Source organism: Thunnus thynnus, chromosome 17 (assembly GCF_963924715.1).
Source record: "Thunnus thynnus chromosome 17, fThuThy2.1, whole genome shotgun sequence".
Lineage (NCBI taxonomy): Eukaryota > Metazoa > Chordata > Actinopteri > Scombriformes > Scombridae > Thunnus > Thunnus thynnus.
In genome coordinates this window covers 2,515,732-2,537,235 of record NC_089533.1, presented here as the reverse complement: position 1 = coordinate 2,537,235, position 21,504 = coordinate 2,515,732, and the positions used below count along the sequence as shown (strand labels likewise).

Below are 21,504 nucleotides of genomic sequence, written 5' to 3'. Positions count from 1 at the left end.
TGATGTGTCAAAAACGTTCATCAAGTCAAACTGTCAAAGTCAAAATCTGAGTCAGTTTTTATTTCATAAAATTTACTTTTTTTTTAAATCTTAATTTAAGTAGAAATTTGATTTTTTGTTTTGTTTTATCTTTTAATCTTGTCTTTCCTCATAATTTTGACTTATTAAATCAGTTATGATATCAAACTTCATAATTCTGACTAATTACCTCATCATTTTGACTTTTTGTCTCATTAATCTGATTTACTGAGTTGTTTTGTTTTTTTATTCTCATAACTAACTTTGACTTAGTAAGTAAAGATTTTGACTTTACTTTTGACTTTTTATCTCACAGGTTTGACTTACTACCACATAACATTAACTTATCTCATAATTTAAGTCAAAATTATATTTTATCCCTTAATTTTGATATTTTCCTCATAATTTTGAGATTTGAGATAATCTTTATTTACCAAGTCAAAGTTATGAGATAAAAAATCTACATGTTGACTAATTACCTCATAAATTTGACTTTAGTCTCAAAATTGACTTTTTAAAAATTAGATTTTTTCAAATCTCATAACCGACTTAGTAAAAATGTTGACATAACGAGCATTTTAAAATAATTTTGATTTTTTAATCTCATAATTCTGAGTTTTTTTATCTCATATTTTTTGACTTCCAGTCATACAATGAGCTTTTATTTTTATCATGAATTTGTTCTATTGGCAGAAATGGGCTTCCGTACATTTTACTGCAGAATTAGTACTTTTGATCCTTTAAAATACATTTAGCTACTGATACTTTGAATGGAGTACTATTACACTATTACATTGTTGAATTGGTATTTTTACTTCAGTATCTGATCTAAATAATTCTTCCTCTGGATATTTCGTCCTTCATCACGTCTGTGATTGATTATTTTACAGCCTGTCGGTGGTTTGTTGTTAGATCCTTTATTATTAATCCAGTCTTTGTCACTGAACGTAACCTTTCTGCTTCTTCTTTAAGACAGTTGTTTCACATTCGGGTCAATCACACTTGAATTTCTCAAACACTGACACTCTCCTCTGACCACATCCTTCCTCTATCAACAGCCTCACTGATGCCAAGAAGAGTAACTTGAGAGAAGAAGTTCAGACTGCAGCTTTGTGCTTTCTCAACCGTCATTCTGCTCTTACAGTAAAACCAAAACAAGTGTGATGAAAGGAGGAAGCTGCAGAAAGTAGCAGATCATACCTTGTTTTATTAAACATATAAATACAAATTTCAACAGAGGAAAATGAACAGAAAGTACTTGAGAGAAAAATCTCTATAAAAGAGCCATGAATTAGAACAGAGTGAATTATTTCTGAGGGTCCATGAGAAAGTACACCGTCATCTTAAGAGCAAAAAAAAAAAAAAATCTTGAACGGGAGGTAAACTGTCAACAAGAAAGAAAAACCACCACCCAGTCTGTAAAATCTTCAGGGTGGTTGAGACACATCAGCTGTATTTTACTGGTTAAAATATGGTCATAAATTCCAAAGCTGTGCCAAAGGAACATGGAGACCACATCAAATCTCCATGAGAAACCATTTCCATAACAGAGCTAAGCCAGTAATCCACCCTGCAGGAAGCTCGTACAACGGCTCCCCTGTCGGCCTTCAGACCTCCGACCCTTCAGCGGCGACAACACGTCGCTTCACCACCACCACGACTCAGACACGCTCGTCTGTCTCCACTTGTCCTCGGCGGGTTCAAGACAGCTGCAGGAGTTTGATTTAAAAAAAAAAAAAAAAGGAAGAAAATCCGCCCTGAGGTCACCAACAGACGGCCTCATTTACACGTTTTAGCTTGTTTACTGCAGATCTGACACACACACACACACACACACACACACACACACACACACACACACACACACACACACACACACACACACACACACACACACACACACACACACACACACACACTGCGCTGCTGTTAACTTCCATTTGATTCAGTTCAGTAAGAAAATCAACTGTTAAACATGGAGTCTGCATATTTTAGTCACATGACTCATGAGGTAATAAGAGCCGCTCAACTATTCTGATGATTAATTAATCCTGAAAGTTATTTTTTTTTCAAACAGAGACGACAAATATTTGATGTTTCCAGCTTTAAAATGTGAGATTTTGCTGCTTTTACTCGTCTGACGTTTTCACTGTCGGTGGGATGAGACGAGACATCTGAAGACGACTTTTACTGTTTTCTGATGTTTTATAAACCATCAGATGAGTCAATAATTATCAGTTTAGCTAACTGTCTCATGTTTCACCACTGAAGTCAGTCAATAAACATGTAAAGTCTGCATGATTTTTTGTTTCATTATTGATTCATCTGATGAGTCAAATGTCTGTTTCTGTTTGACCAACAGTCAGAAACATAAAGATTTAAGTTCACCGTCAGATGCGACGAAGAAAAACATCAAATCTTCGTGTGAGAGGTTTGAACGAGCTCGTGTTTGACAGTTCTGCTTAAAAAACGACCTGAACACAAATGAATCGATTATCAGAACAGCTGACGATTCATTTCCGTCGAATAATCGTTTCAGCTCTTTATGAAGTTCAAATTTAATAATCAGCAGAATTAAACTCATCATGTATGATAGAAATTACAAAAACATGTAACTGAACATAAATTAATGTAAAAAATCATTAAAACATTTTAAAGATCTAATGTTTGGATTCTTGATGTTATTTTATAACAAACTGCAGAAATATGAAAAACTGTCAGAACAAGCTGGTTTGGGTTTTTTTTTTAAGTTGTTACATTTTCAGGGCGGATTTTTCCTTTTTTTGCAGATCATTTGATTTCTGGATATGAACAGAAACTCATTCAGCAGCTGTGATGTCACAGCCTCGACGCTGAGCGCTGCACAAACAAACAAACAAACAAACAAATAAACTGCAGGACAATAAACATCCAAACGAGACAGAAACACAGGAAACAGTTGATTGTCTCTGTGAAGCTGCGTCCCGTCTCCCCTGGCAACAACAACAACAACAACAACCACCTCTTTTCTCCTGAAGTCAAGGAGACTTTTTGTAGTAAAAGTCGGGACATAAACGGGATCTTGCTGATCTGGTTGCGGTGGATGTGAGTCTCTCTGGTCACCTGGACTCTGATCTGATGAGCTCTGCTGTGTTTAAACCCTCTGATCCTGTCTGTGTCTGCAGCAGAGAATACATTCAAAGCACATGTGGGGCCTCTCCCATTCAGACAGACGGAGGTAGGAGTGGTTGAGCGTCTGAAAGGTTGTGTGGAAAATCACTGAGTCGGCCTCTGAACCCCGCAGACAGACAGACAGACAGACAGACAGACGGCGTCCGTCTACGTCACAATGTTCTCAAATCAGTGTGCGTTTGTGAGTTTTACCGGCGTGTCGTCGTCATGGTAACTGAAATCTTTTAGCTGAGGCTTTTATTTACAACACAGAAAAAAAACCCGCCTCAGACTATCAAACTAAACAAACCTGCTGCTTCAGCCGGACGTTAACGACAGTTAACGACTACAGCCGAAGGAAAAGTTCAACATTTTAGGAAAAGACGTTTATTTGTTTTCTTACTGAGAAACAACAGCCGCTAATTACATCAGTAAACTGTTCCTGGTTCAGTTTATTATCGATTCATCTGTTGATTCTTTTCTCATTTAACTGATTAATTGTTTGGTCCATAAAATGGTTCAAATGTGGATCAATAACGACTTCAAATGTTGTTTTGTTATTGTTAGATATTCAATTTATATTCAGAAAATATTCACATTTATGAAGCTGGAATCAGAATTTTGACTTTTTTTCTTTTAAAAAAGACTCAAAATGATTAATTGATTATCAAAATAGTTAACTTTAATTAAAAATTAATAGTTAAACTAATCGATTGATGTTGCAGCTCTAGTTCCCTTTAAATTAATTTAGTTTTTTGACATTTGACAGTTGAAACATAAATGATCTGACAGCGTTTCTGTGCTTCAGTTTCTTGTGACATTAACGCTGATAATCAGCTGATTGATCATCTTTTATATCGATTGATCAGCTCGAGGTCACTGCACCCAACCAGTAAACAGTCACGTGACCTCCTGTAACACCGCCACGTTCTTACAGAATAAACAAACCAGACGTGAATAACTGAGATTTCGAGGTTTAGTTACTGTTAGCTGTTTCCGGTTTATGCTAAGCTAAGCTAAGCTAACATCCGGCTACATGTTTAACAGACATGCAGAGTTGTTTCCATTTAAATCTCAGCAAGAAAACTAATCATCAAATTTCCCAAATGTCCCAAAACTTTTCCTTTAATGACTTCAAGTCAACATGTCGTCATCTGCCGCTAAAAGTCGAAGTGAAAAACAAAAAACTAGGCGGCAGCTCTCCGTCAGGCTGAAACCATCAAATAATCATTTCATTATCAAATTATTAAATTATTGCAATCAAGCTCTGCCGTCCAATCAAACTCACCGATCACTTCTTTACGTTACAGTTCATCCATTTAGTTCTCCGACCTCCTCTAACGCGTCACATTTACACCAAACAAACAGCTGACGACCTGAAAAAACCCAAAAACTATTTCCGGAATCATCAGAGTCTCTTTTAACCATCAGAATAAAAAATAAACCTTCACTTCCTGTCCGGGCAGAGCGACCACCTCCTGCCTCATCACAGCGAAAAGACATTATTATTGATTATTTTTAAATTTGATTGACTAAATTGGTTAATTATCATCTATAATCTAAAACTTGGACTTTCCATTATTTTAATAAATTCGTCTTTGAAGCAAACAAATTATTTATGACTTTAGATTTATTCTAAGGACATTATTATTATTATTATTATTATTATTATTATTATTATATTGCAGCTCTTATTGATGGCAGCTGCTTGTTAATTGATGTTGAGCTGATTGCAGATCAACGTTCGTGGCTGCAGGTTTTCAGTCTTTAACAGACAGGAAGTTGTTTTCATCTAAATGGTTAAAGGAGAGTTTGAGGATTGTGGGAATATTAATAAAGGACAGTCTGTGTTTGTGATTCAGATGGAACATAAAGAGACAGTGTGTGAGATTAGTGTCTGTGTCTCTGCAGCCGTGAAGCCGAGTTTCACTGCAGCGTTTTCGTGGCTGTAAATGAAACTGATACACACCTGTGATCCATCCTCACTGTGTACACACACACACACACACACACACACACACACACACGCACACACACACACACACGCACCACCAAAACACACGTGTGGAAACATTTTCACCCTGAACCTCTGAGGTCTGAGTTCTTTGTTTGTCTGCTGGTTATTGCCGACTTCCTGCCAGATTATCTGTGAACCCTGCGGGAGAAGAAGAGTTTCTTAAAAAATAAAAGACTGATCACAAAGCACTTCAACAGATCACATGGCTCCTATCCTAAAGTAAGTGCTCTGCTGGGTCCTGGGCTTGCTTGCATTGATGATGAAGAGAAGTTTCAGCGTCCCCCCCCCCCCCCGACCCTCCCTCCCCTCCCCTAAATAAAAAGAGTTTCTGGGCTTTGTTGCGTTTCTCTGCCTCCTCCTCAGTGTTCTCAGCGACGCTTCAGGTTCTTCCTCGGCTTGGATGACTTGTGATGAAGACGGAGAGGAAAAGTGTCTCCTGCAAAGCCAAACTGCTCGTCTTTAGAAAAACAAGAGAAGAAAACAGCAGTTTCTGTCTTTTTCCATAAGAGCTCTTGAGCTCCCCCCCCCCATCCCTCCCTCCCTCCCCAATCTCGACCCGCCCCCCCCCCCCAAACAGATTCATTTGGCTACACTCGACGCCTCCCGGCCCGCCGCACACAGTCTCATCTCTGGCCGTGGAGCGCCGATACGACGGGGGGCTGCTGGGAGCCGCTGGGCTGAGAGACGGGGGGCCACATGGGAGTCTGTTGCATGTGGTGGTGGTGGTAGTGGTGGTGCATGTGGTGGCCGGTGGGCGACGACGGGGGCAGCCACGCCGGCTGGTGGCTGGGCGGCGAGGAGGCCCAGAAGGAGCCGAAGCCCGTCGTGGAGGAGGGGGCCGGCGGGGAGCAGGCCATGGACACCTGGGCGGGGCCGCCGCCGGCGCCGGAGCCGCAGTCAGACGCCCGCAGCTTGGAGAACATGGTGATGGCGTCGGGGAAGTTCGGCGGCGTGGCGGGAGTGTTCCTCGGAGTACACATCTGAAGGAGGAAGAGAGATTATTTTCATTATTGATTAATCAATTAGTTGTTTGGTAAATAAAAATCAGAACGAAGAGAAAGAAAACAGAAAATATTCACATTTAAGCAGCTGGAATCAGAGAATTTTTCATTTTCATTTTTTTTCTTAAAAAGTGATTCCAGACGATTAATTGATTATCTAAATAGTTGGTAATTAATCTTCTCTCAGTCAACTAATCAATTAATCGCTGCAGCTGTAGAATAAGAAAATCTATTTACTGTCAAACATGACAAAGAAAAGAAGCAAATCCTCATAAATTTAGAAGCTGGAACTAAAAATGTCAGACAGCTGCAGGTTCATCGTCTGTCAATCAACTCATTTATTAATCGACTGATCGTTGCAGCTCTAATATTGTTATTGAACGTTTGTTGTTGTTGTTTTAATCCTGATTTGTGATTCTTATGGATTCTGCAGGTGATGGAGTTCATGTGTGTGTTGATCTGCTGGAGGAGGTCTGTTCACTCGTAAAGATGATTTAAAAACACACATGTGAGCGCTGAGAGTTCATGTCTAGGGCAGAGCTCGCCTGGGGTGTGTGTGTGTGTGTGTGTGTGTGTGTGTGTGTGTGTGTGTGTGTGTGTGTGTGTGTGTTCGTGTGTGTCCATAGATTTGCTTTACTGCTCTCCTCTGTTTCTCACTGTGATATGTGACACGCTGCTAAATGCCAAAAGTCTTCAGTGAGAACATCAATTAAAGTGTAATGTGAAAAGTGCTGCAATGCCAAACACACACACACACACACACACACACACACACACACACACACACACACACACACACACACAGGATCAGGTAGCAGCCAGAAATAGAGGAGGGGGCCTCTCAGCTGTGCAGCAGGAGGCCAGAGGGAGGAACCAGTATATTTAGAGCTCAGTACTGGTTCTCACAACAGAAAAAAGTCACACACACACACACACACACACACACACACACACACATCAAATCACATGTGTTCGCTACATGATGCTTCACAACAGATCAAAACAACGACTGCTGTTCAACTGTTGCTGCAGCAGAAGTTTTTCAAACTATGAGACGCGTCCAAACTCGTTCTTCTCCTTCTCAGTCATAAAGCTGAACACACACACACACACACACACACACACACACACACACACACACACACACACACATTCCTACATTCAGTGTGACTTACACTCCTGCAGGATAAACATCCATACATGTGTGAAGAGACGCTACAACCGACAATCATCACATTTCTCTGCTAACAGAGACTATTTAACTAAATATGAACAAATATAGGGAAGAATACTTCCTGTTTATACCCCCCAAAGCATTGTGGGAACTGTAGTTCCAAAATTGAGGTCATAATTATCCCCTAAATCAAAGTCAGACAAGGAACAAAGAATAATATTTCAATATTTTTATGAGATTATTGAAGCTCAGAATCTCTCCTCCCTTCATCATACACTCTGAGCTGGAAACCAGTGAACATCCAGACAAAAAAAACTCAGTAATGACAGTTTTAAACTGGTCCAGATGGTGACAAGTACAACAGATGAAAACCTTCATGACAGTTTATCTCTCGTTGTCAGACAGTCAGAGTTTCATCACAGCTGCCCGCTTGTTACTATGCAGGATGTTGTTTGTAAACACAACATTCATCTCAATGTCTGTCACACACACACACACACACACACACACACACACACACACACACACACACACTTATTTGAGTTGCTCGCTGCCATAAGTGCAACAGAATCCGGCAGTAAAAGGAGACGTACGAGTAATTTATCACACAAGCAGAACATCGGCGCTCTGTCCGCCGTTTTCGTAGCTTCCTCTCGTCTATGTCGCTACACTCACACCCTGCGCTGCGATTGGCCGGAGGCAACACACCCACTGCCCCGAGGCCGACGCCAAGAAACATCCCGAACAGCAAAATAAAAATAAAATCCAGGCAGAGAGCAGCGTTTATAGATACACACTGAGTCTATATGTTGTGTTTTTAGGAAAATTCTGCAAAATATCCCTTTAAATGCTGGAGGCCAAAATCCACAGTGCTTCTATTCAGCTTCATCAGTCTGAGTTAGTCATATCAAGTGGATATCTGACACATTTACAGTCTTTTTAGCATCAAATTCCCTCTTTGTGTTTCCTCAGACAGTGTTTCCCTGTTGAGCTGCAGGTGGAAGTATAGTAACAAAAAGAGTAACGTTGAAAGATATCTACTTGGCTTCATATTAGCTTCACATAAACTTTGTGAAACTGTCCTTTCATTTAGACAACAGGTCACTAAAAGTCTCCCGTGAAACCGGGTCATGCAGTATAAATATGTAATCTATCAAACTGTGTCGTATCAGATGTGATATTATTATTATTATTATCAATAAAAGCAAACACTGTCTGCTACGTCAACACAAACCACATGACTCACTGTACTGGAGATAAAAAGTCCAGCAGAGCGTTTCTCTCTCTGAGCCAACAGACTGTTTTCAGTGTGACGGCAGCGGCTGATCTGTGTGTACATTACAAACAATAACACGACTGTCTGTCACACACACACACACACACACACACAGCGTATAGCATTCCTGCTACACACACATGACCCTCATGCTTTCACTCCCAACAGACGGTTGAAGAGAACCAGTTCTCTGTCAGTGTTTATTCTTTATGAACTGAACATATTTGTGTTTGAAATGTTGCGACATTAAAGAAGATGTCATACTGAGATCAGAACTGTGTCACCAGCTGATTTCACCACATTTCAAACTAGATTTACTAAATATGAAACCTAAAGAAATGTTTTATTTACTAAATACTTCACTAATGTGTAAATCGGTTGCTAGGAAACATCAGTGGCGCTGACAGGAAGCGACTGAAGCATCATCAAGCTGTGACATAAAACAACAAATTCAAATAAACTTGACTGAATGTTGGTGTGATACGTAGAATCAGCAGCAGTGATGAAGGTTACAGTGAGGGATTATGATGCTAATGCTAAGCTAACCAACGTTATTGATTTATTTAATACCTGCTGAACAACATAGTTCTGTGTTTCCATCATGAAACAGATTCATCCTGCTTCTCTTTGTGTTTTGTGGGGTTTTTTCTGAACCTGTGACAGACTGGTTGTCATATTAAAGGGCCGTGCTCGGCTCATTATTGCAACACTGGCGTTTTTCTGCTCCACACCCAGACTTTCTCAACACGGCTCCATGACGGCCTCCAGGGTCTGAGGGGACTTCAGGAGAACAGGAGGGTGGAAATAACCATCTGGCAGCTGATGCTCAACCCCCATCCCCCCTCCCTTCCCCCACCAGTGTCTCTCGTTGCTTCACCCGCTCTCCCTCCAGCCCCTGTACTCTTCCACACATGCGATGATGTCATGGCGCTGCACCCAAAATAATAACAAACCTCCTCTCGCACATTTCCTCAAGCTACGACAGACTCCTCCCAGAGCCGCGGGCAGGCACGTACACCAGAGCCAGAGCAGGAGGAGGAGGAGGAGGAGGAAGGAGGAAAAACAAAACACGGCTGCAGATGTTGGCAGAGCGCACGCTGTTCCTGCATGTTCGGGATCACACAAATCCCAGGATGCAGCGGTGGAGGGAAGAGCGGCGAAGATTCGACCAGGACGGTTAAGAAAGAGGATTGCATAAGCAGCGGCGAGCCAAGGCCACAGACATGAGTCTGTACGCAGTGACGCAGGTCTGCACGGCCACGGAAAAACATTCACTTCTGTCAAGTGACTCCTCTTCATAAGCCCCTAATTACTGAGTTACTGAGCCGCAATTACAGATTAAACATCTCTTATAACTGCACATACACACACACACACACACTCTGCTCCTACCAGAGACTCAGATCTAAATGTACTCACATCCTCTGAGACGGAAATCAACTGAGAGGTGTGAACGCTGAGTTTCCTGCCCCTCCAAATATCTAAATGACCATAAATCAGACGTCAGTTCAGCGTCGGATCAGTTTGATGTCAGACTGAGTCGTTGCTTCATCTCAGTCTGACATCATGTTTGTTTTCTGTTGCATCATTTTCATTTACGTTTAATCGTTTAGTTCCCCAGAGCCCGAGATAACATCTTCAAATATCTTGTTTTGTCCGACCAACGATGCAAAATATTCAGTTTATAAACATAAAACACAGAAAAGCAGAAAATCGGAGAAAAACTGGAACCAGAAGATGTTTGGTGTTTTTTTACTTGATGTGATTAATCGACTAATCCTTTCAGTCTTCACACAAAGACACTGATGAACAGAAAGCAAACAAAAGACGACGTGCAACAACAATACAGACGTATACTAAACAGTCGTCATGGAAACAGCGTCTCTGCCAACATAAACAAGCTGTTAAAGGTTAAAGTTAACCGGCTCATCACTTCCTGCTGCTGCTTGACTGTCAGAGATTCAACATCTCGTATGTTACCTCCGACTGACAAAGAGCACAAAGAGCTTATTTCAAGTTCAAAGCTAACGTAGCTGCTAGCTGCTAGATTAGCAGTAAACCGTGACGTTAATGGCTTCTGCTGCTGTTTCAGGATCGTCGTGATCAGCTGATCATCACATCTACAAGAGTGAAAGAAAGATTCCGCATATCGGTCTGAACTTCAGCCGGAAAACACTACCTATAGTGACGTCGCCATCTTGGCAGTGCGTGACGCTGCGTAACTCCCAGCCAATCAAAAATGGGCAAAGAGGCGGCCCGAATGGCTGAAACAAGCCACCTAGCGGCTGGCGGACCTGTCACTCAAAGCAGCCACGTCCTTCATTATGCAGAACTTTACGGCTTAATAAAACTTAAACGGGTGAGTTATAAAAAAAAATTTACCCTCCGTACAGTTGTCATGAAAGAGGAAATTAGTTATAGAGACCAAAACCGTTGTTTGTACCAGGCTGTAAACATGTTTATTTCTGCTGTAAAGTTGGGCATTTAACATGGGGGTCTATGGGGATTGACTCGTGTTTGGAGCGTCAATTGGTCATTCAAGGAACTGCAGTTTTTGGCACTTCCACATTGGCTTCATTTTACAGCCCCGGAGGTTGCTGCTTGGTCTTGGTGGGTCTCGGTGGGTCTCGGTGGGTCTTTTATTATTCTTGCTTGTGTTGTGTTTTAGTCTTTTTGTATTAGTTTGATGGTTTTATAAGCAGGAAATGTGTTGACAGTTCAGCCTCTAATGTGCATTTCCCACTATTTCCTATTCAAGGAAACAAAAACTGTTTCTCACTTGTTGAACGTAGAAGAAATTAAGTTCCAGAGAGAATCAAATTGAAGTGAATCAATAATAAATAAAACAAACTGCTGCTTTGTATTCTTAAGTTTTGTATTCTTTATACGTTTCATAAAACAAAAAAGAAAACATTCAAAGTATCTTTTTTAAAGCAGTCTCGGGGGGAAACAAACCAACACAATGTTGAAGTCTGTTCTCTTCTCGTGCTGGAGAAGCAGCGGCGCTCTGACTGAGCGTCGCCCAGCTGTGTGTGTCTGAACCAGTGCGGTCCAGCAGGTCAGCGGGTGCATTCATCCCACCGTCCAGTACGAAGGAATCAGCCTCCTTTAGCCACACATGCCATAAGTCTCTTGTTTTTTTTTTTCCTCTTTAAATGCACTTACCATCTGGTGGTGGTGACTGGGGATGTTGGCCTCCTGGAAGAAGGAGCTTAAGGCCGTCTGCAGAGAAACACACACACACACACACACACACACGTTGTGTTAGAAGAAGCATCTAAACTTTTCTTTATTTACATGAGAAGATCACAACACACAGGAGCACAAAGAGGAAGAACTGCCCCATCCCCCCTTCTCCTCTTCCTCCTCCTCCTCCTCCTCCATCAGCCTGCGGGTCAGTTCACGCAGCTCAGGGTTTAAACTATTATCTCCACGCTGGGATCTAAACCTGACTGACTAACTGACACAGTTAATGTAAAACTGAAAGGTCAAAAGGGAAACTTTATGAGTCTGAAAAAACACAAACTCTGTTTATTTCAGTAATAAAACTGAAATCTTTGGTCTTTGTTAACTCGTCAAGATGAAAAGATTATCTGATTATTTTCTCAATTTTATTCCATAAAATGTTAAAAATTCTCATCAGAAGTTCTAAAATCCCATGTTGACACGTTCAAAGTCTCGTTTTGTTTGAGCAACTGTCAAAACTCCAAAAATATTTAGTTTAATATTATAAAAAAGACAAAGAAAACCAGCGAATATTCACATCTGAGAAGCTAAAAATCAATTATTAGTCAATCTAACTGATTGATTTGTTCACTCTGAATGAGCTAATTTACACAAACCAAACTACTTTCATTTTGTTACAATATTAAAAAGTTTCTTTCTCAAGTAAAACAGTGTTGAAATGATTCATTAATTATTTTCTCAATGACTCGTTTGCTCCATTAAATGTGTAAAAACTTTAAAAAATGAGCCTCAAAACTTCTAAAAGCTCAAGTTGATGAATTCAAACATTTTTGTCGTCAAACTGTCAAAAACTATAAAATATTTAGTTTAGTAAAAACGGTGAATTTCTGCTTTAAAAAATTACTTAAACAATTAATTGATTATCAAGATAATTGCCGATTAGCTTTCTGAAGATCCACTAATCAATGAATCTACTGTGAATTAGCACATTTTACAACTAAACTACATTAAAAAGCTTCTTTCTCAGATACAACAGAGAAAACTGATCAACAGATCAACACATCTGATTCCAGCTTCATACAGTTTCAACTGAAAGTCTGTTATTGTGTTTGCTTCTGTCTGTGATGATGGTGAACAGACGTTGACTCCGGTGAACATGAGGAAACGTGTTTCTCATCACTACTATGATTCAGGCTTCAGTCACACTTACAGGAAAGTTTCCTCCCTGAGCTCGATGCTTATCCGCCTGTTGTTTGTGTTTCTACAAGGTCATGAGGAGCGTCGTTCACAACAAAAGAGGAACAATACAAGATGCCAGCTCATTTCCTTGTTTACACAGGGAGGCGGCCCTGAAAGCTGCTGTTTACATTTTTACAGCGTCTCGGTTTTTCTCTGCAGTCGACCTCTGACCTCCAGCAGGAGACAAACACTTACTAATTCATCTGCTGGTTACACCCTCTAATTATCTAATGAATTATCTAATGAAGACGTTTAGTTTAAAAGACATAAAACAGAGTAAAGCAGCAAACCTTCACGTTAGAGAAGCAGGAAGCAGACAATGTTTTTACTCTGTGTCACTTGATAAATGATTAAACAATTATTATATTATGAAAATGATTGCAGGTTATTTTGAAGTCAATCCACTGATTATTTCAGCTGTACATATATAAGGTTTTCAATCAGGTCTGCAACTGATTATTTTCTCAAATAATAATTTGTCGTTTGGTCTTTAAAATGTCAGAAATAGTGAAAAATATTGAGTTTAAGTCCAAGATGACGTCTTCGAATGTCTTGCTTTGTCCACAACCCAAAAATATTCAGTTTACAGTCATAAAGACTAAAGAAACCAGAAAATATTCACATTTAGGAAGCTGGAATCAGAGAATTTGGACATTTTTTATGTCCAGCTCTATGTTCATATTCTGGAGCTCTACTGGAATCTTTTCCAGTTAAAAACTCCTTATTTATCTTCTACTGGTCCTTTATGCAGCCCCTCAGTTCAGCCTCTGTCTGAAACAGGCCGTTTTAGCTCCTGTCTCTTTAAGGCCCGCCTCCTGATGAGCCCACTCTGTTCTGATTGGTCAGCTTCAGGAAGCTTCCTCCGGCTCCGGAGGCTACGTAAACAAACTATAGTAGCAGGATTTCACTTATATTTCTCCTTCTTTACTCCAAATGGAAACTTTACGTACATGTTTGATGTGAAATCTGAGCGCAGTGACGACGTGAACGACACACGGAAACATGACGGCAACGAAGACAACGTAACGACCGTTTGCTGTTGTTTCATTTGAACAATCTGACGCCAGTTTGAGGAGGAAACGTTCAGAGCAGCTGAAACCCTTTTTTTCAACATTCAAGAGATTTATTTGTCACATGATTGTACAACAACAACTGTGCAAACAGCAAACATGAAGCTACACAGCAGTAAGAAAATTACATTAAACATATGAAACTACATACAGGGAAAAGTAACACAATATCAATATAATAATATAATAAAAAATAATAGAATGTCACAGAATCTATATGTACATAATGAAAATAAGGTAAAACTAAAATAAATAAGAAATATGACAACTTATAAACTATTAGCAGGATGTGTGTTTTGCAGGTTTTCAGTGATTCTGGTCCTTCAAACCGGGAGAAGAAGCTCCTCTCTGAAGTGCTGAACGTCCTGAATGATCCGGTTTGTCCTGGACCTGCACGGCCCGGTGTAGACGTCCTGGAGGCGGATCAGCAGTCGGATCACTGTGTGAACAGGCAGCGCTGCTTCCGGAGAGCTCAGACTCTGCTGAGGTTTCTGTAGCTGCTCACTTTCTCCACGAGGTCCAGCAGATCCTGACTGGTGTGTAGTGGATCCTCTGCTTCTCCACCACCGTCTCTTCGGTTTTAGAGACGTTCAGGTCCAAGTTGTTGTTCTTACGCCATGATGACCTCACCTCCACCTCGTCCGATAGGCCGTCTCGACGTCGTTGGAGACGATCAGACCAAACGTCACTCGAGCGTCTCGAAGCATTTTTACACTCGTTCACCTCCAGTTTATCATAGAATCAAGATTATAATACGACAACCCTGATATGTCTTATTGTTACAGCTCATGTTGTTTTATTTAATTATTATTATTATTGGTATCATATCAGCTGTTTATTAGGGCTGCATCTAATTATTTATAATTATTTTCTCAATGACATCATTTTCCAGAGTCAAAGGTGTCGTCTTTCAGTCAGTTGCAAAGAAAAATATAAAATCATCACATCTTAGAAATAATATTTGGCATTTTTGCGTTTGAAAAAGATCAATCTGTCATCGACTAATAACTGCAGCTCTAGTTTTTTATTATTATTTTATTATTATTAGAAGTTCTATTGTTGGCTTCTTGTTGTATGTGTTTAAATAAAGTTTACAGAAGAAGATAAATGGTGTTAAAGTCAAGCAGAGCTTCAGCAACGGGATCGAAAGTGTCAGACGGTGTGTGATCTTGTTTTACTGCTCAGCGTAGCCTCCATTTCCCCTTTACTGGAGGCCTCTTACACGCCAACACTTCAATGAATGCAGTGGTTTCCTCCTCCCCCCTCCCCCACCTCCTCCTCCTCCTCCTCCTCCTCCTCCTCCTCCTCCTCCTCCCACCCGGTCTGGTTGTTTGACAACAGCAGCTTCAGCGCAGGAATGTCTGCCGTACAACGTGACACACATATCAAAGCGTGAATGTGCTTTGCTGCTATTGTGCAAAGAGCCACCGAGTCCGACGCTGTTCTTTGTCTGCGCTCGCTTTATTTTTCAGGCCCAGGTTTGAAGCGCGTCCTTCTCTAATGCCGCTCTGTCAATTCACATTTCCTGCTGCTGTAAACACAAACACTGCGGAGGGACGGAGCCGAACACACAAGAACACAGAGAGACTGAACTACAGCTGACTGCCAGAGAGCTTCTGCACCGGATCTACAGTCAAGTTCAGACGCTTTATACAGTAGAGAGAAGTGGTTTCAAAGGGAGACGTTTGAATTTACATTTCGGATGTGCTTTAGTTTGGGATGTTTTTGGATTTTAAAAAAATGACAGAAAACAGAAAACACTTGCTAACAGGATGTTAAAAGCTTTAATGTGATCACTTCCAGCTCCTCAAAGTAAAGATTTATTCTTACAGCACTTTTTCAAAATAAAACGCTTCACAATATTTAGTTCAAAGCATCAAACAGAGACGATAAGAAACTAAACTAAATGTAAAAAAAATGCTATAAAATAGTAAACTAACTATATTATCTTTGGGTATTAAATATGAGAAATTGTTCTAATAATCCGTTTAACTGATACGTAGTTTAGTAACCAGAGAGTCAAACATCGTCGTTTTAATTAGCGTGGTTGTTAGCTGGTTAGCTATCTTTGCTAGCCTGTTGCTAAAAACAATATGTTACTGTTATTAAATAATAATGACACTAGATATGATGTTTCTGTCTTTTTTAACTAATTACACAAATATTAAAACAATTAACAGGATCCATTATGAAAGATGAGCCTCTTGTTTACTTCCTGTTGGATTTTAGCGTCTGTGAACTGATCAAGTCTGTTTTATTACTGAAGGCCGTGTTGCGTTCAATGTCACGTATGAACCATGACCGTCACAGCATTCGGCTGAAATACAGCAGATCTCGCCTGATGCTGCTGATGTCACGTCTGAGGAGGTTGAAGGAATTTAAACCCTCGACCGTCTCGTGTTTTCCAGCTGAAGCCTCCGTAGAAGCACATCAAGTATTTTACAACCAGTATGTTGTCTGTAGCATCTTCTACATCTGATATAAACGCAGCATTAATGTTCTGGAGCTTCAGGCTGAGACAGACGACGCCTCAGAGAGAAACAACGGCCTGTTCACTACGATCCAAACGCATCATACAGCTCAGAGCTGGAACCGTCATCAATCAGTCCATCCACAGAAAACTATTAATATTATTATAAACATTCTCTGTTTTCAGATTCTAAATGTGATGATTTGCTGCTTTTCTTTGTTTATATCATTGAAAACTGAATATATTTGAGTTCTGACATTTAAAGACATTTAAAGACGTCACTTTGCACTCTGGGAAACTGATTTCTTCAAACCAGAAATCAATGGATGATAAAATGTCAGTGATAATAATTGTTAGTTGCAGCTGTGATACGTATTCAGCCAGCTGTTGTTAAACCAGGAAGTATTAACACAACGTGGTTCGTTGTCTCCATCAGCTGCAGTTTAACTGTAAACACTCCAGTCAAGTCAAATAATCCATTAATCAACAGTGATGAACGTCCTCGATCTGAACGCGTCATTGTTGTTTTTATCTGACGTCCAAAAGCCAAAAATATTCAGTTTACTACGATGTAAGTTAATTATTTCTTTTCTAAACAATTAATTGATTATCAAAATAGTTGCTGATCCATTTTCTGTCAATTGATTAATTGACTAATTGTTGCAGCTGTGCAGCTTCTCACCCTCAATAAGTAAAAGTCTCTGTGGCAGAGTTATGAACTCATATCACAGCTTTTTGAGCTCTTTGAGAAACACTGATCGATATTTTTCACCTTTTTCTTACATTTTACAGACCAAACAACTAATCGATTGATTGAGAATATAATCTTAATCTATAATGAAAATGATCATTAGTTGCAGCTGTGATATATTTACAGCCATGAACAGATGAAACATTGTTAAAGCAGGAACTAGAAGGGATTGACAGTCTTGCACAAACACTTAAGCAACATCAGGAAATGTTGCAGAGCTGCAACGATTAGTTGATTAATCAATCGCTTGCCAACTATTAAATTAATCACCAGCTATTTTGATAATCAATTAATCGCTGTGAGTTATTTTTTTAAGACAATATGTCAAAATTCTCTGATTGCAGCTTCTTAAATGTGAATATTTTCTGGTTTCTTTCATCTCTGTGACAGTAAACTAAACATCTTTGAGTTGTGGACAAAATGAGACATTTTTTGGAAACAATAATCATTAGCTGCAGTCTCATACTCATACTCACACTGAGTTTTACCAGCTTGTGTTTTCAGCAGCTATCAAACCTGCTCTCAGCTCACATTTTACTCTCATATGTGACAAAGAAAAGCAGAAAATTCTCACATTTGAGAGAATATTGGAGAATATTTGCTACTTTTGCTTGAAAAATGTCTGAAAGTCGCTGATTAAATTCAATTTCTTTTCTACGATCAAGAGGACTTATAAATCAAACCAAAACAAACCGACTTCCTGACTCACTACAGCTCGGGGTCCATCTGTCTCCAGCACTTATCTGCTGAGCAAGTTAAGACGACAGCAGTAAGAGGCGAAGCCGCCGCTCTGCTGAACCACCTGGCCCGGACGCCGCCCGCCACTGACCGCGGCCACGACAGATTGGTCATTAAAGCAGACGGAGGTTTGGTTGGAGGAGAACCATCTGGAAGCACCGGCTGGATGTCAGAGATCCTTCAGGTTCCATCAGCTGTTCAACAGGCCTGATGAATATTACAAACTAGTATCCACAGGGCTTAATGAGCCGCGTCTCTAATTAGTGTAAATCCAAGCCTGGAGGCCATCTTGTATTTAAACTCTACTTACAATAATAACTGCAACTAACTATTATTTCCACTATTTCTTGGTTTAATGATTGTTTCTTTATTTTACTATTTTCTGACATTTTAAAGACTAAATAAATATGTCAATCACAGTTTCTCTAGTCTAAGGTGAAAACTACCAGACTGCAAATTAGCTGCCAACTATTAAATTAATTGCCAACTATTTTAATCGATTAATCATTGTGACTCTTTTTATGGAAAATTAAGGAAATTCTCTGTTTCCAGCTTCTCAAATGTGAATATTTTCTGGTTTCTTTAGTCTCTATGACAGTAAACTGAATATCTTTGTGTTGTAGACAAAACAAGACATTTGTAGACGTCACCTTGAGCTCTTTTGTGTTTCCCTGTTGAGCTGTGGTGGAAGTCAAGTAACAAAAGACTGAAACGTTGAAAGATATCTACTTGATTTGACTCATTTGGACGCTGAAGCTTCATATTAGCTTCAGATAAACTTTGAAATACATTTATATGAACAGAAGAATGATTACAGCAAGAAAAACAGCTTTAATGTTCATTTGGACTCCTGACTGTTGTTTTAAGACACACTTGATAAACTGTGAACTCGTCCTTTCATGGACTCATCATTCCATCTTTAAATAACTGCTGGTAGCTGAGGGAGACGTGTATATGAGAACAGCTGGAGGGATAATGCATCTTAATCAGCCTATATATAAACTGAACAAGACTAGGATCAATCTCAGACCACTTAGCTCTAAGCACAGTGAGTCTGATCTCTTTATCTGTTCTTGTAATATTACTAAAGGCAAAAGTAATTCCGTGCTTCAACAGCTAAAAACCACAACATTTCCCCTCTGAGTTCCTGGAAAGATTTTCTCCTCTGACTAGTTATTAAATAACTGTTAGTCATCAGAAGGTCTAAATTACAGCTGAAACTAACTGTTATTATACTGTTATCTTATTTAATATGAAGCTTCAGATAAAACTTTTAACAGGAAGAGGACTGTGGATTTTGTCCCCCATCACTTCCATTGTAAGTGAATTATGAAGGGATCTTCTAATGGTCAGTATGAACAGGAGGAATGATTACAGCAAGAAAAACAGCTTTAATGTTCATTTGGGCTCCTGACTGTTGTTTTAAGACACTCTTAGAAAATTGTGAACCCGTCCTTTACTGTTTTATAACGGCTGGATTATCCTGCTAGCAGCTAGGCTAACAACAATTAGCTTAGCAATGACACGGAGGATTCCTGTGGAGGATGTAAACAAAAACGTCCGTTGAGTGGAGCACCACGTCCTCAGTGAAGGCTAGCTCAGCTAACGCTAGCTGCCGGAGCGCATGGTCGCACGGCAGCACTCAAAATACTCAAGATAACCGAAACAGCGAGTAAATTTCAACCTGTCGGCAGCTCACACACAGTCTGAGGATTAAATAACGGCTCACCCACACACGACATAAACCTCCCAGCGTCCACACTCACCTCAAACTGCCAGTGGGCCGCTTGTAGGAGCTGCTTCGCCTGGTCGGCGGCGCAGCCAGCCGTCAAAACAAACTGGTTGATCATCACTTGGTGCCTGAGTTCCTCCATATTCACCGACATGGCCGCTATTCTCGCAACACGCAGTTGCTTTAAAGTCGAAAATAAAACAAAATAAAAACAAATCTTCACTCGGATGAACGCCGCTAAGCCTTCAACCCCGCTCCTCCCTGCCTGCCTGCTGCCTGCTGCCTGTCTCCGCCGCTGAGTCTCCGCAGCCTCCAACAGCAACAACAATATTTTCATGTCATCATCACCAACAACAAAGAGGAACGCGTTTCTGATTGGTCGGCTCCGGAGCGAGCTAGTACTAGAACAGCGCTGATTGGCTGCCGAGGGGAAGCGTTTAAAATCTTAGATGGGCTTGTTTTACTTCTCAGGGACAGTGCCGGTGAGTGGAGTCTAGTAGAGATAGAGTAGTAGTAGAGTTATCGATGACGTCTCCGCCCTCTCTAGTAATCCGGGATGTTTACACACGCGCTTTTTGTTCTTGTCCGTTACGCTGACGTAATGCCTCTGATTGGATGTTTGGCGTGAATTCAGCTGATTGGCTGGTTCTCTGGCAGGTAGATGGAGCACGTGCTCACATGGATAAACAGAACATACTTCTGTTATCGATCTTATCAGACAGAAGACGTACTGTAAAAATGTAAAAACTAACGACGTATTATTATTGTTAAATATCCTACACATATAAATGAATATTATAAACATTATATATACAACAATAATGTATATTATGTACAATAATAATATTTTAGATTGTATTGTTGAAATGTAAAATAAAAATAAGAAACATGCTAATATTTTTTAGTATGTTTACGTATATGGACATATTGACATTCACATATAGTGAAAACTACATGTTCTAATAAGCAGCAGAAATATTAGTTTTGCACATAAAGAATCATTAATGTAAGCAAATGTGAATTTTGAATATATGTTGTATGGGATATACTGCACAGTAAATACATAAAACAATTTTATCAGACATGTACAAGTAAAATGAAAGTATGGCCTTAAATTAAATATACACAGCAGTATTTACACAGTAATATGAAGTATGATATGCAATGTTCTGTTTGTTTTGCAAAATGTTTAAAAATGAATTTACCTTAACTGTTTATAGAAAGCTGCAAGATTTAAATAAAATGAAATATAAAATATTATATTAATATTATATTTTGTATTTTTCTCTAAAAACTGAATGAATGTTAATTAATATAAAGAACAATATATAAAATACATCCATACCTCATATATTAGCATTTATTTTATATATAAAAATAACAATTTTATACATGTGTATCAGGTAAAATGATGTTGGACATATTGTATGTTTATACTATATTTTGAAATATATATGTGGTATTTTTGCACACATACATGATGTGTTGGATGATGTTTTGGATATTGGTGAGAAACAAAAATGCTTTATATATAACTGTAAATGAGTTCATATTAAAAACACACCTGGGACTAAAATAAAACACATCTTAAAATGAATATATACAACATCATAAATATACACAGATTAATAGAATATAATCCACCAGTGCTGTTGTGTTTTGTATTGTATTTTCTTCAGCAG

At 39.5% G+C, this 21,504-nt stretch overlaps 1 protein-coding gene across 1 annotated transcript; it reads right to left on the bottom strand.

Moving 5' to 3' along the window:
* Nucleotides 1-5,781: 5,781 nt before the first annotated feature.
* Nucleotides 5,782-20,162, bottom strand: ubald2 (UBA-like domain containing 2). The gene is made up of 3 exons (XM_067570239.1): nucleotides 19,857-20,162; nucleotides 11,802-11,858; nucleotides 5,782-6,165 (listed from the first exon to the last, which is right to left on the bottom strand). The coding sequence occupies exons 1-3, from the start codon at nucleotides 20,157-20,159 to the stop codon at nucleotides 5,809-5,811; spliced, it is 717 nt and encodes a 238-aa protein (XP_067426340.1). The 5' UTR covers nucleotides 20,160-20,162; the 3' UTR covers nucleotides 5,782-5,808.
* Nucleotides 20,163-21,504: the final 1,342 nt, after the last annotated feature.